A 15513-nucleotide genomic window follows, 5' to 3' on the forward strand; every position below is an offset into this window, starting at 1 on the left:
GAAGGAACCAAAGCTCAGAAACTACTCAGAATCTTGCTAGGGACAAGATTTTGAAAACTTGTAATACCAGAACTTGAGGGGAAAACAGATGGATGGCCAAGAGTTCAGAGTCATCCTTGGCTATATAGCAAGTTCAAAGCCAACCTGGACTATATCAGACCCTGTCTGAAAAATGAAAACAAAACAATAAAAATATCTAAGGAGTCCTTTGTGCTAGAAGCTCTTTTTAGTTACACTCAGCTGGCCAGTGGCCAGGCATCCCCAGGGGACTTATGTCACCTGAACATAGGACATTCTTGCTATGCTGATTAGGCAGTATCTAAACTCCTGATCTTCTGCTCCAGTCTCTGAAGCCCCTGAAACTCCAGTGCTCACCACTGGTAGGTGGAATCTACCTGTTTGCAGACAGCAAAGGCCACAGCTGGAGGAGGGTCTGGACCGCTTGACTTCTGACAGCAATAGAGAGGACGCTGTGTGCAAGTCTCCAGGAGCGCAGCGGAGCTACCACCGGGTGCTATGCGGTGCGCAGAAGGCTCCCGCGTGCGGCGGGGCGTGCGAGCGGGGGTGGGACTGGAGCGCGGGGCGGGGCGGGGCGGGGCAGGCTCGACGTTTAGTCCTCCCCCAGTGCCCGTTCCACTCTCCTTCGCGCTCCCGCCCTTCTGGTGCCGCCGCGCGGCCGCAGGCAAAGCAACTTTGCTTGCGCTGGGGCTAGCCGGACCTGTCCCGCGCACAGCCCGCAAGGCCATGGACGTTCTGGGCTGGCTGCTGCTGCCGCTCCTGCTGCTTTGCACGCAGCCGCACCATGGCGCCAGGTGAGCAGCTCCTGGGCCAGGGATGATGTGGGGAGGGAGGGACTCATCCTTTGGCGGGCACCCTCGGTGGGGTAGAGTTCTGAGTTGCCAGGACCCTGAGTCTTCATCCCTAGGTCCACCTTGTTCTGCTTTGCGCATGCTGCTCTTCTAGTTCTGAGGACCCCGCTGACCTCTCTCCCGCTGCCCGGGTGCTGTCCGCCGTCTTCGGTGCTGAACGCTGCGCTCTGGGGGCGGGATTGGAGTCACCAGGCCAGGTTAATGTAGACACCTCTCTTCATCCTTGTCCTTGGTTGCATCCCACTGAGCTGGTTCCTGCTCCCAGGTGCAGAGCTAAAGCTCGGCAGGATGAGCTGAAGGCAAGAAGAAGGAAAGACTTAAGAACTGGGGGGGGGGAGAGTAGGTCTGCCCTTGCGTTTGGGAGAAACGACCATCCTTTTTGTCTCTGACTTGTATGGACACCGCAGGAAGGTTTGTCCGAACCCTGTCAGTAGGGCGAAGGTGACTGTGGGTCTTCTCTCAGGAGTTGCTTCTGAGTTTTCGGACTGAATCCTGATTGCAGGTGAACGGCAGTCAAGTAGTCCTGTCGAATGCCCTCGTGGAAGAAGACTACACTCTTGGGGATTAAAAAAAAAGAGCTATTTCCCCAGAGCAAGAAGAATCTAAGAAGGGAGGCCTTAGGCTGGGGTGCCCTCTCAGGAGCCTCCAACACTCCACAGTCCCTGACTTCTTTCTTTTTTCGCTGGGACTTAAAACCCAACCTTGGTCATCTTGGGCAGAGCAACCTGCCATGAGAGTCATGAGAAGCAAGTGAAGGGCCTTTGTGAAAATCCTTTGGAGGAAAAGGCAGAAGACAAACAGTGGAGACAGGTCCCTTGAGCTCTGGACTTGAGGGCCAACTGGCACGGACATAGGAGGGAGTGGCACAACAGATATGGCTGCATGCCAGTTGTATTTTGGCCATAGATACCCGGGAAGCGCATCATGCAGGTATCTGAGCTTCTCTGCTGGCTGGGGAACAGGTCCAGAAGGCCTAGATCTGGCTACAAATGTTTTAACTAGGTTGGAGATCAGAGAATGGCCATTGACCGAGAGCCTCTGATCAGTCAATGCCCAGGGAAGGGTTTTGTTCCTTATTTAGTTCCTGTGGGCTTTACTTCCTTTCTTCTCAGAAGGGTGAAACATAGTGACATGGCTGCAGTTGTCATGTTTGAAGCTCTGAGGTCAGATGTCGGCCCTGTCCTTGGCCACGTAGCCAAGAATTTGAAAACTGAGAGGCTCTGACACCTCAACATTTTTTTTAGTCTGAGCATGACACCAAAATTCATTTGTTGGCAAATCCTGTCCTGTGCTGACATGAAGCTCGTTTCCTATTTATTCTATTTACAGGACCTATTTATAGGTTGCTTGCTGGGAAATTCTCCAGACCCCTCCCTCAACTCTGCATGCGTAGCCTATCCCCTTCCCCAAAGTAAAAAAAAAAAGAAAGAAAGAAAGAAAGAAAGAAATTCTAAATCCTGGCTTGTGTGAGGCCTCTGAGACATTGGACAAGGGATTGTGCACCTGATTTCTTGGGCAGGGGAGCGGGATCCAAGCCTGGGACTTATCCTAATCTTATGTGGATCAGCACGGTGCAAAAAGTGGAGGAAGCACTGCTCTGCTGAGCTTCCATCTCATCCTCGAACCGAAAATAGTTACTGTCTTGTCATATCTTAAAAGTCTGTCCTTAGATGTCTCTGTCCAGACCTCCATCTCTTGGCCTGGCCTGACAATTACACAATGTGGAGTTGTCAGTGGGGCAGGGCTAAAGGATCTTTCCAGAGAGGAAAGGAGCCAAAGGCATAGCTGCCAGCTCAGCCCTTGTGGTGACCTTCAGATTTAACCAGGTGCTATCTGTGCCCTCTCACCTTTTCCAGCCCCTCTACTTTGGACAGCTTCCCCTCCTTTCTTAGTCTCCAGTTCCTCTTCAGTCTTGGCCTTAATGGTTTCTTGTGGGAAAGGCTCTGAGATAGGAGGATAGCGTACATGTCATATTTGTGAGCTGGATGTAGAGTATGAAGACCTGCATCTATAGTGGGCACTGAGCTTGTCAACTGCACACCCGTGTGGGTGTCCCTCCCAGGCTATTGGCACCTCTATCTCCCTGGCACTCACTCGGTGCGATGGTCGCAGTGCTCTTCTTTGCCTTGGTAACTGGGATGCTAGCAAGGAGCATTCTGATCTAAAAGCAGAGCTGTGGGATCCGTGGGCTTATGTGTGCACAGTGGATGCATGCTGCAGTGAGGAGCATCCGCTGCCTGGCTCAGCTGCACCCACCTTCCTTTTCTGTCTCCAGAGGCATAAGGGTGGGCTCATTTCTCAGTGGGAGAGGAGGGAAGAAGTTCCCATAACACACCAGAAGTAGTTCAGGGGGGACAGCTAATGTGTTTGCACTGCATCTACTCTGCTCCGAGACTCTGAATCCCCAAAACCAAAGCCTGACATGTGTCTCTAAGCCTCTCTCTCCATCTATCCAAATGATGCCCAACCCCAGGTTATCAATGATTTCCAAGAAAGCTGGGAGCACCAGCAGCCTTCTACCAAGATCACTATAACTTTCTACTCCATGCTGTGTTCCTTGAGTGCACTGCGTGTGTACTCCCTGCCCATTAGCCTACTCACTCTGTAAAACCTGTCACAAACCATTGGATAAGAGCAGAGCTGTAGGAACTGTGGGCTTCAGATCCCAGAATCTGGCATGTAGCTAGGTCTTCTCACACCCCAGTCCTCTGTACTTGTTCAGAGCTGGAAAATGGCAGTCGCTCTCCCAGCAAAGAAGAGACTCCAGAGTGAGTAAGGTCTCCCCCTTTCTTGCTTCTAGAATGTAGTAAGAACTTGTATCTGCCAACTCAAGGTGTTGTCCCTGAGGATCTTACTTCCATGACCTTAGTTTCATGTTCTGAGCAGACCTTGTATGAAGATAGAGGAGAAATGTGTACACATGTGCATACATGTGCCACTGTCCTGAGACAAGGCCGGGAAGGACAGTGTCTCCTGATGGCCTCATTCCGAGCAGGCTACATGACAGCTGGGTAGTCCAAAAATAAAGCCCATTTCAAGTCCCTTCACATCTGGCCTTCAGGATGACTTTCATTTGCATTCCTAATTGTACTTTGTGAAGACACGGACTTAATTTAACCATTTCATGCCCTATAACCACATTGTCTCACCTTCAGCTCTGCCTCTGCCTGCTGGGGGTGGAGGCGGGGTAGTGGTTCTCTGTTTAGAATAAACAACAGACCCAGATACCTCGTCTTGCCCCTGGTGATGGGCTAAAGCATCAGTGCTTGGTAGGTCAGAGGTCTGGAAAATTTTGTTAGCTAAGGAAATCTTGAGAGACAGCTGATTCTTCAAAGTTCAGTATATGAGCAGATGAACTCAATGGTGTTTCTGAGACATGCCTGAGAGTAAAGTCATAGGAGCATGGCCTTACCATGTGCAGAGGAAGGAAGGGCTAAGTATGGTTCCCCTAGCAACTTTTGTTATAGCAGAACTTGGGGCGGGGATTGTTTGCTCCCCTCCCCATTTTGATTCTTTGAAACAAGATCTCATGTAGCCCAGTCTGGCCTTGAACTCACTATATATTTTCAGCTGGCCTTAAATTTCTGATCCTCCTGCTTTCACTTCTGAGATTATAAGCACATGCTATCATACTGGACAGAACTGTGTGTTTAAACTGTGAGCTTAACTGTGAGACCTGCTGTTTAGAACCCTGGCCCTGACTCCAAACTGAGGCTTTTCCTGCCTTCAAAGCCCTTTATGTCTACTTCCTCTTTGTCACAGCCTCTGATCATGGCCTTTTCACAACCCAGAACCCTCTCTGTCTCATTGCCACCTTCTCCGGGAAGCTGTCTCCCTGTATAACCTCCAGCCTAGGCAGAAGAGATTTTGAAGTCTCACCTGTAGAATGCATTTCTCTTAACACCACTCACACTGATTTTTCCCACAATTCCTGGACTGCTAGCTAACCTGGGCTGTGACATCTGTCTGTGTCTCAACCTTAGAGGTTATTTGATGATCTGGACAGATGACTCAAAGTGTTTGCCACACAAGGATAAGGTCTTGACTTTGAACCCTAACATGTGAAAATACTGGGTGAACAGCAATGTAAAAGTACAAACAGGAGCCCATCTTCACAGTGACACACTTCCTCCAACATGGCCACACCTACTCCCATAAGGCCACACCTCCTAATAATGCCACTCTCTATGGGCCAAGCTTTCAGACACATAAGTCTATGGGGGTCATTCCCACTCAAACCACCACACCTATATACTTTACTAGGTGTGTTCAGGCTACTGAGAGACCCTGTCTCAAAAAACAGGATGGACAGCACCTGAGGAATGACATTCATCCTTTGGCTTGCCTATGTATTTGCACTCATATGCACACACACATACATGAACATGCATAAACACATACATACATACATACATACATACATACATGAACACATAGCATGTACAGGGAATCTCTTGATACTTGGAGTGGAGAGATGGATAGTTAGGAATAATTCCTGAGGGGTGCTAGGGGTTATGTCTCAAGGCAAAACAGAAAGGCACTAGAAAACAGGCTGTTGGCATTTGGGGAGGAGGGAGAGGAGCAAGAAGGACTGGAGGATAGGAAGGCTGGGTGGGTGAAGTTGGAGATAGAATGGGGGGGCAAGTGCAGCAGACCTAGTGAGAGCTGAAGAGTCAGGGGAGGGGGCAGGGAAGATATAGGGAGAGGTAGAGTGGGAGGAAGAGCACTGTCTTCAGAAAAGCAGAGGGATACAAGGGGTGTGAGGTGGAGAGAGAAGCCAGCCTGCTATTGGCCTCCATGGCATGCCAGGGTGGGGTGGTGGTCCTCACATAGCAGGAGGGGATGCTGTGATTTTCAGTTGCCACCAAGAAACAGGACTGAAGATGAGCCTGACTGAGTGACCCTGCACTAAGAAGCAAGCAGCCAGGCTTCCTGGTGCCTGCCTTTAATCACACTACTCAGGAGGCAGAAGCAGATGGATCTCTGTGAGTTTAAGTGAGTTCTAAAACAACCAGAGCTGTGTAGAGAGACCTAGTCAAAAGAAAGAAAGAAAGAAAGAAAGAAAGAAAGAAAGAAAGAAAGAAAAAAGAAAGAAAGAAAGAAAGAAAGAACCAAAGAACCCCCCCCCCCATACACGCACACACACACACACACACAAAACAAGCCCAAAAAATAAAAAAATAGAATCAGGCAATGCACAGAGTAAACCCAGGTATATTCAGCACCAAGGAGGGCTGAGGAGGCTGTTGTAGTGGTCTGACAAGGTGACCTGGCAAGAGATGGCATTTCTGGTAGTACCAGGTAGGACTCTTTTCCACTGTCCCAGACCAAGGACCTGGAGACCATGTCCAAAGTTACTCTCCTGTCCCTGGAATTCACTGACTGAGTGGTCTCTGTTCCTGATAAGGAGATCCACTAGGTTTTTGCCTTCTTGAAGGAAGGAACTCTGTCAAGACAATTTAAGTAGACGTTTATTTAGCTAAGCAAGTACTCAAAAAGAGACTGGAGTGGGCTGCACAAAGTCAGGGAGCAGCTCAGTGGTTCTGGATTGTGCATTTTAAAAGACACTTTTATGAATGTGTATGAAGTGGGTGGTATATTTATGGGGTAGAATAATACTCCCCCCCCCAAATCAGGGTAGACAGGCTCAGGCGGCTCTCTCTCTCCTCTCTCTCTCTCTCTCTCTCTCTCTCTCTCTCTCTCTCTCTCTCTCTCTCTCTCTCTCTCTCTCTCTGGCTTTTCGAGACAGGGTTTCTCTGTGTAGCCTTGGCTGTCCTGGAACTCATTCTGTAGACCAGGCTGGTCTTAAACTCAGAAATCTTCCAGCCTCTGCCTCCCAAGTGCCAGGATTAAAGGCGTGTGCTACCACTGCCTGGTGGCTCTTTCTTTTAGGATGTTTCTTCTCATGACTTTCTAAAAAAGTTGTGTCAATGTCACAGTGTGTCAATGTCACAGTCTAGGACATACTGAAATAACATGTCTCTTGAGGATACAGACCCTTGGTTAGTGAACATGTGTGAGAGAAGGTCCTGATGCCTTTGTTCCTGGTATGGAAGAAAGGGGCATTCTGACCAACAGCAGACACTGTTACCAGAACACAACCTTATTTTCCTTCTTTGCCATGTCTAAGTCCTTCCTACCCCACATCAGTTCCCATGCTTTTAGTAGAGTCCCCTCCTTCCTGGTGGACCATTTCCCCCGTAGGCAGGAGCATAGAATGCATTAGTGTCCCAGGCTGCCACAACAAATTACACAAACTGGGTGCCTTCAAACAACAGGAACTGATTCTTTTATACTTCTGAGGCAGAAACCCCAAACCCTCTGGAATGTCTGAGGACAGTTGCCCTAGGCTTCACTCCTGCTTCTAGCTGTGGCCAGCAGTACTAAGCACTCCTCACCTTGTAGAGGTACCACCCAGCCTCTCCCTTGACTTTATCTGCCTTCCCAATCTCTGCCATCTGTTTTCTACTAAGAGGCCTGCCCCACTGCAATGTGGTCTTTCCCTAACTACATCCGCAAAGACTTCATGCTCAGATAAGGTCCCATACCTGGGTTCCCAGTGGAAATGAAGGCTGGGAGGGTGAGGAAGGGTGGGGACACAGTTTCAGCAAGCAGAGGAAAGTATCGAGAGACTGCCAAGGGCTCCCTGCTCTGACAGTACCTGCTTTGGTGGTAGGGTAGAGTCCCAATGTCTGCCTCATGTGTAGTTTTGGATCCGTTGAAGGGGTGTCTACACTGCTACCCTCAGTAGCCTGGGGAGATCCCCCAGACTTTTAAGGACCTCAACTCAGGCTATATTGGGATTTGTGGCTTCAGTGCAGAAAATTTTTGGTACTAGGTAGTTTATTGAGTAGAGATAGAGATGGTATGTATTTATGTATTCATTTATTTATTTATAGGCAAGATCTCATTATGTAGCTCTGACTGGCTTGGAACTCACTATATAAGCCAGATCAGACTTTCTGAATTCACAAGCACTGCCTGCCTCCGTCTCCTGAGTGTTGGAGTTACAGGGCCATATTTTATTAGCGATATTTTAATATAGGCTTAAGCATGAGGGTTAAGAGAAGAGAAATCAGTCAGACGGACAGCCATATAGCATATACATGCTTCCCAAAAGCAAGCAGTGGGAAGTAAAACATAAAGGCTTCTCAAGGGAGAGTCCTGATTAATTGTATTAGCTTTAGCCATAAATACCTTTTTTTTTGTGCTTTTTCTAGTTGCATCTCAAAGTGTTACTAAGAAGCCTTTTTCTTCTTTTCTCTCCTGATAAGTGAGGAGAACCAGAAGCCAGTAAATTACACACAAGGGGTTTAGGACATGTCCTTTTCCTGTAAATGGGGTTTCTGGTGAAAATCCTCGAAAACTATAAGTTTACAACTCAGCGGGAAAAAGAGGGGGTGGACTTAAGAGTTGTTGATTGAGTGGAATTCTTACTTCTCTACTGGCCAGAAGCTTCAACTGGATTCCCAAGTGAGTGGGTTCCTCTCCCTTCTCATGTCCCCAAGATTTCCCATTTTTCTATTCTACATGGTAGCCCTGCTGGGAACAGCAGGACCAGCACAGGTTTTTGTAGTGCTGTCCCCAGCTGCTCCAAGGTCAGGCTAAGTCCCAGATGTGCATGTCTGCTTAAGAAGCTGGGATGAGAGAGTGGGGCAGCCTGGACCCTCCTGAGAAGATAGAGCTGGAGTTAATGGGTATCTCTCACTTCTTTCTTTTCAGCTGTATCCAGGGGATCTCTGCTGATCGGAAGGCTATGTGGTCTTGTTAGGGTTCTCTGCTTTGGTGAAAAGCCCTGGGGATTGGGCCTCCAGTTGCCAAACCTTTGATTTCCCTCCATAGACACATGGAAGAAGGGGACTAGGGAGTCTGGGAGCTCTGTCTATATTGTAGGATGGACACAGGGTATCAGTCCTCAAGAGCAGACAAGAAGGTGCCTGATACTGGGCAGAAAGGTGCAGAAGTATAGAGGACCTCTTCATTTTCCTGTGTCTTGCCTGAAGGGCCCAGAGCAGCTGGCATCTGCTCTTCCTTGACGCCTATACTGAGGGCAATGTCCCACTCCCCAGGCCCTGGTGCTCTGCCCACTGTGACCAGTTAACCTTGTGTTCCCAGAGCAATGAATGACATTGGGGACTACGTGGGCTCCAACCTGGAGATATCCTGGCTCCCCAATCTGGATGGCCTGATGGAGGGCTATGCCCGAAACTTCCGACCAGGCATTGGAGGTACAGGAAGATGATGGCATAGGAGACAGAAACAGTTCCAACCCCCGATGTGCTGTGGGTGTGGGCTCTGTTGGGCTCTGGTTTGGCAACTCCAGGGGTTCACTGGATTTCAAGCCCCAGGCATCCCAGTTGGAAGAGGTATCTCCCCAGGCACTGAGGCAAATGTGTAATGATTCCAAGGTCCCTGAAAAGGCCGTGGGCATTCCTCTGTCCCACCTGTTTGGGCTGGCCTAGAAGGGGAGCTGGGTGCTGGGCTGGGGTTTCTACTATGACAACGTTAGCAGGCCCCTCCTTCTTACAGGTCCTCCTGTGAATGTGGCACTTGCCCTAGAGGTGGCCAGCATTGACCACATCTCAGAGGCAAACATGGTAGGTGCCAGCCAACATTGCTCCCTGGGTTGTATGACATCAGGAGGAGGGCAATGGTGCCAGTGCTTATCCTCCTTCTCTACAGGAATACACCATGACAGTGTTCCTGCACCAGAGCTGGCGAGACAGCAGGCTGTCCTACAACCATACCAATGAGACCCTAGGACTGGACAGCCGCTTTGTGGACAAACTGTGGCTCCCCGACACCTTCATTGTGAATGCCAAGTCTGCCTGGTTCCATGATGTGACTGTGGAAAACAAGCTTATCCGTCTACAGCCTGATGGAGTGATTTTATACAGCATCCGGTGAGCTAGGCCTTCCTCCCCATGCCTTCTGGAAGAGCATCCCATAAGCTCAGGCACAGACCTTCATTCTTCCATGACACAGAAACATGGTGGTAGATGGTGGTACACGTTGTCCCCTCTAGCTTTTGGGGGCTGCTTCAGATGTTACAGTAGGCAGCTGGAGCTGCATGTGGTTCCTCTGTGTTGGTACAGGGGGGTATATCTGCTGTCTAGAGGCAGGGGACCTGCTAGCTTCTAAGGGACACCATGACCTCACTAATCCACTTTGCCTGTACAGCATTACCTCCACAGTAGCCTGTGACATGGACCTCGCCAAGTACCCCATGGATGAACAAGAGTGCATGCTGGACCTGGAAAGCTGTGAGTGTCCTCTCCAAGGCTGGGGTAGGCTCCTTCTTCTTTGGGGCAGCTCTGGCTCCTCCAGTGGGGCAGGGCAGTAAGGATTGGAAGTCTGTGAAGCTCAGACCCAGGGGCAGGCCAGGGCCAGGCTGGCCTGGATCAGAGGACAGGAAAGTAATCAGGACAGGGCTTCCCTAAGAGCCAGTGGTCTGTATAGGGCTGGGAGACCTAAAGGAACTTAGCCAGCACAAGTGGAAAAGAGCCCAAAAGATCTGGCTGTGGCAACCAGACTGTACCAACGGAACAGAGCTCAGATAACCTGGGTCCCTTTGTATATCTCATCAAGGATGGCTCCAATTCTGTCAGCACCTCTGGCACTGTCATCCTCCTCAGAGATGTAGGATGTTGTGCTGGAGCTGAGGATGCTCTCCTGTACCTCCCATCCCCACCCCTGACTGAACATGACTGAATGAGGTCTCTGTTGCTGTCAACTGGTCATCTCCACCACTCAGATTCTCCATGTAAATGAGGCATTCCCTCTGAGGCTGCTAAGGACTGAGCTAGGCCCTGCTGCCCACCGGTGGGCTCTCTTACAGATGGCTACTCTTCTGAGGACATTGTCTATTATTGGTCAGAAAACCAGGAGCAGATCCATGGGCTGGACAGGCTGCAACTGGCCCAGTTCACTATCACCAGTTACCGCTTCACCACGGAGCTGATGAACTTCAAATCAGGTAATGTGGTCTCTCCCGTGAGCTATCCGCAGGTTTCTTGTGTTTTATAACTGAGCTCCCAACCAGTTCTGAGGGTGGAGGATGAACCTGGAAAACCGCCGAGTTGGGCATTAGCTGCTGGCTGTGCTCAGATGGAATGGGAACATGATGACATGCCACACAGCCAGGTTCTACCTTCTTACTCTTGGGTTATTTCTTCCCAGTACTTTAGGCTTAGAGAGAACATGAAAGTGAATACTGTAGGCCCTTAGCCCCTTCCCTGGCCACCTCTTCTCTCAGAGTGTGGATATGCATAGAGTAGGGCAGAAGGCACAAAGACAGGCAGCAGGTACCCTGACATTAGCTGGGCAGGTTGCTCAGAATCAAGTCAGCAAACTCGACCCTTCTCTTCTTAGTCCGGGTAACCCAACATCCTTGTGAGTGGACCTTGAGTAATGTGTAGAAGGTAGGTTTTCTAGGGTCTTCCATCTGAGCCTCACAGTGGACCCAACAGCTGACCAGGTGCCCTCCCTGAGGCAAACGGGGCAGATGGAGTTGTTGGGAAGAGCTCATCTGACAGTAGGTTTTCCCCACAGCTGGCCAGTTCCCACGGCTCAGCTTGCACTTCCAGCTTCGGAGGAACCGGGGTGTCTACATCATCCAGTCTTACATGCCCTCTGTCCTCCTGGTTGCCATGTCCTGGGTCTCCTTCTGGATTAGCCAGGCAGCGGTGCCTGCCAGAGTATCTTTAGGTATGAGTTTTGTCTTGCCTTCCCATGAGCTGTTGGAGAGATGTATAAGGACCCTGTTAGCCATGAGCCAATTCTTTGGACTCTAGACCTCATTCTGTCTGCCCTATGCAATGGCTGGTCAGAATAGGGTTGGCCTCATGAGCCTTGGGTGGGAGTGGAAGGCTGAAGAACTCCTCTTTTCCTGGGACCCAGGCCTTGTTGGCTAGGGTAAGGAGGAAAGGGTAGGGCTTCGTCGCTGACCATCCACTCTCACCAGGCATCACCACTGTGCTGACAATGACCACGCTCATGGTCAGCGCCCGCTCCTCCCTGCCACGGGCTTCTGCTATCAAGGCTCTGGATGTCTATTTCTGGATCTGCTACGTCTTTGTGTTTGCTGCTCTGGTGGAGTATGCGTTTGCCCACTTCAACGCTGACTACAGGAAGAAACGGAAAGCCAAGGTCAAAGTCACGAAGCCAAGGGCAGAGGTGAGAGAGTGGGTGGGCTTATCTTGGGGTTCAGAATCAAGTATGGATTCATGACTGGCACAAGGGAGCAGAAAGAAATATTATTTTTCTGTTGGCCAGCTCTGAGGTCACTGTTGGCCCTGAGCCCCTGTCCCTGGGGCCAGCTCCTTAGCACAGTCCTCTGCAGGGTCTCAGCAGTGCTTAATAAGTACAGACAGGAACAGGAACCCTAGTCAACCAGCGCATCCTCAGCACTGTCCTCCTGTCTCCTGCCCCACCCTCTGCAGATGGATGTGAGGAACGCTATCGTCCTTTTCTCCCTCTCAGCTGCTGGGGTCAGTCAGGAGTTGGCTATCTCCCGCCGTCAAGGCCGGGTCCCTGGGAACCTCATGGGTTCCTATAGGTCTGTGGAAGTGGAGGCAAAGAAGGAGGCGGGGTCCCGCCCAGGGGGCCCAGGAGGTATTCGTTCCAGACTTAAACCCATTGATGCAGACACCATTGACATCTATGCCCGTGCCGTGTTCCCGGCAGCTTTTGCAGCGGTCAACATCATCTACTGGGCGGCGTACACCATGTGACGGCAGTGCGTACACCACGTGATGGCTGCACATGTACCACATGCGGTGGTTGCCACAAACTCCTGGAGGAACAGCCCTCTCCGTGGGTCCCAAAGTGGGACAGAGAGGAGGCTCCGCTTCTTGGGCTTTACCTCAATTTTGCTCTTAAGACCAGCCTGCATTTCTTGTAGATGGAGCAGATGGGCTTTGCATAGAGGCCATAGCTGGCCTGACCCTGAAGCTGAGCCTAGCGCTGCTGGGCCCTTGGGAGCAGTGAAGTTTTAGACTCACATCAGAATGGTCCTGATTTCTAGGCCTTTGCTCTGTGGGATCAGGATCAGAAAGAAAGAGAGTGGAGCTGGATGACCACTCTCATGGTGAACTGGAGGAGAAGGGCATTATGAGGCCTCTTTGGTCCCAGCATGAAATAAAGCCTTGACCTGGCAGCTGGTTTCTGTCTTTGTTGCACATGGCAGTTGCACTGTGGTCTTCTCTGTCTGCCACAGGCGACATAGGAAGGATGTGGAGAGGGGCAGCCTACAGAAACCCAGAAAGTCTAGGGTAAGCATGCACTGTGTGCAGGGGAAGCAATGGGGTCAGAATCCCAACAGGGAGGCTGACTAACAAGGATGACACTGGGAGAGGGTGCTTGGAAAGAAGAATAATCAGCATTGGTGACACTAGCATTGAGTGACATCAGCATTGATGACATCATCATTGGTGACATCAGCATTGATGACATCAGCATTGATGACATGATCATTGGTGAAACCAGCATGATGCATTGGTATCTGTCCCTCCCTGTCACTGGAGTACATTGGAGCCATCTTCACTAAGGCAGAAGCAGATCTGAGAGCATGAGCTGAGAACCCTAGATTCCAAAATCACATAATTCTTCCCAAAAATCTCAGAACTGGGAACAGATCTGTAGCCAGGGAAGTTCGGGGGTTGTATCCCAGAGGATAAGCTGTGTGGCTGTATTTGAAGGGCCAGGAAAGGCAGAGGTGTAGAAACCTGATAATGGCTTAAGAAGTCATTGATTGAGCCCTTGATCACCTGGTGGAGGCTCAGGCCCAAGGTGCCACTATGGTGCCGTCTTGGATGAGGTAATGGGAACTCAGAGTCTATCTCAGGCCCTAGAGACACCCCTTAGCTACTTCCCACAGCAGCCTGGGAACCCTGACACCATCAGAGCATGTGACAGGCAGCTCCTAATAAAGGGGTCCAGTTTTTCCATACACAGAGTCTTCCATGTAGAAGAATCAAAGGGTACAATTAGCAGAACAGCTTTTCATCCTGGGTCTGTTCAAAGTCAGCAGCTAGCAGCTCAAGAGGTGACAGAGTTAGCCAGACTCACCACTCTGCTTTAGTCAGGGTGAGACCAGACGGTGCTCCATTAGTCCTATAGCACGCTCCTGGTGGCCCCCCTCTTGCCAAGATGCTTGACCCTCCACAGCCCCAAATCATCATAGGCAGCAGTACCATAATGCTACTGCAGGGCTCGTGAGAGACACAGGACCGTGTTGTTCTCAAAGTGTAGAGGAAGACACCAGCCCCTCTGCTCCGACCACACACCAGTGCACATTCTTTCTTTCTATCTCAAAGATCCATGGCCTAAGGATGCCTTCCTCCTGGTGCCTTGGCTACTTTGTACTAAAGGATGAGGTTGTATAGCTTTACAGGCTATCCAGTGGCTGGGAGCACTGGGCCCTGGTGTGATCAGGAACTACAATGATAGAATGGGTCTAGGAGCCAGCAAAGAGCAGGTGGCCAAGCAAAGCTAGATCTGGGTCAGCTGGGACTCCAGTTCCTGACAGCAGGAGAGGCAGAAGAAACCTAACCACCTTGGGACAGCCACAGGACAGGAATGTCCCTACTTGGGCCCAGGGGCTGGGGAGTTTTCTTCATCTCTATATGTCGGTCCTATAGGCTTCCTACATGGTTACTGTTCCCACCTCTGCAGTTTAGAGAGTTGCCTGGGGATGGGGACACAAGTCCTAGATGGGACACACTGTAGATAGTCCAAGACACCCTATTGTTATGTCTGACCTTTGGTGCAATCTAGGTCCTACTCCTAGGAGAACAAACAACTCCCAGGAGAGCGAGCAGGCAGGATCAGTTCCAGCTCACTGGTCCTTTGGGGAGGGGCTGGTGGGTTCAAGTTTTCAGAGCTGCTGAGTTCACCTGGACCCAGAGGCCAGCAGCCTAACACCCCTCCAACTACACAACATGCCAGCTTCAGCACCCGCCTATGCCCTGCCTCTTGCCGCCTGCAGTCTGCCCTCTTTCTGCTGCATGTACCCACGGGGAGCTATTTAAAGCGGCCTTTGCGATTGCCTTGGGCTCCCACGCAGCCAGGCCCACCCGGGCAGCAGCCTTCGCCTGATTCTGCAACCAGCAATCACTCCCTCAGCCTGCAGGCTTCTATTTCTGCCCACATGTTTACAGGGCAGGAGGAAGGACAGGAAGGACTGATGCTTTTCAAACACCAGCTTCTGTTCCAGTGGTGAGGACAGGAGCTGACTGAAGGCTAGGGGTGGATCAAGGGCTGCAGCAGAGAAGAGTCAGCTTAGAAAAAGGATGTCAGTGCCTCCTGCCTACAATGGCACCAGGGACAAAGGGTGACAGGCAGGGGGCTTTTCAGCCTAGTACGGACAGCTCTTGGAACCCACAGTGCCTTCCTCTTTGTCCTGGGCTGGAGAGTGCATGCTTTGAATGTGCACTGTTCCTTCCTGAGGCTGGAGGCTGATGTAGCTAAGGGGGCCTGGATGTCAGGAGACAGCCCTGCTTTTCTCTGGTATCAAGGACAGGATAGTCTCCCAGACTCAAGGTGAGAAGACATGCAGGGTATCAAAAGAGCTGAGACAGGTCTAGGGTCAGGGTTTCTATTTTCTAGGGCTACAAACTGTTCTATCAGAGCTGTGGAGGCCAGA

General features: G+C 50.6%; 1 protein-coding gene across 1 annotated transcript; it reads left to right on the forward strand.

The window, feature by feature from the left end:
• The first annotated feature begins 643 nt into the window (after positions 1-643).
• On the forward strand, positions 644-13025 carry Gabrd (gamma-aminobutyric acid type A receptor delta subunit). The gene is made up of 9 exons (XM_028757993.1): positions 644-812; positions 8985-9097; positions 9399-9466; positions 9552-9772; positions 10050-10132; positions 10708-10845; positions 11421-11576; positions 11833-12044; positions 12311-13025. Exons 1-9 carry the CDS (start codon positions 745-747, stop codon positions 12599-12601), a joined length of 1350 nt encoding a protein of 449 aa, XP_028613826.1. The 5' UTR covers positions 644-744; the 3' UTR covers positions 12602-13025.
• The last annotated feature ends 2488 nt before the right edge of the window (positions 13026-15513 follow it).

Source organism: Grammomys surdaster, unplaced genomic scaffold (assembly GCF_004785775.1).
Source record: "Grammomys surdaster isolate TR1022 unplaced genomic scaffold, NIH_TR_1.0 126185, whole genome shotgun sequence".
In the NCBI taxonomy this organism is placed as follows: domain Eukaryota; kingdom Metazoa; phylum Chordata; class Mammalia; order Rodentia; family Muridae; genus Grammomys; species Grammomys surdaster.

Excerpts from the sequence above, each read along its gene's own strand:
- Gabrd (XM_028757993.1), top strand. The coding sequence starts at position 745 with ATGGACGTTCTGGGCTGGCTGCTGCTGCCGCTCCTGCTGCTTTGCACG. Across the intron at positions 9,467-9,551 it reads ACATCTCAGAGGCAAACATG|GAATACACCATGACAGTGTT; the intron begins GTAGGTGCCAGC and ends CCTTCTCTACAG. Across the intron at positions 12,045-12,310 it reads TCACGAAGCCAAGGGCAGAG|ATGGATGTGAGGAACGCTAT; the intron begins GTGAGAGAGTGG and ends CACCCTCTGCAG.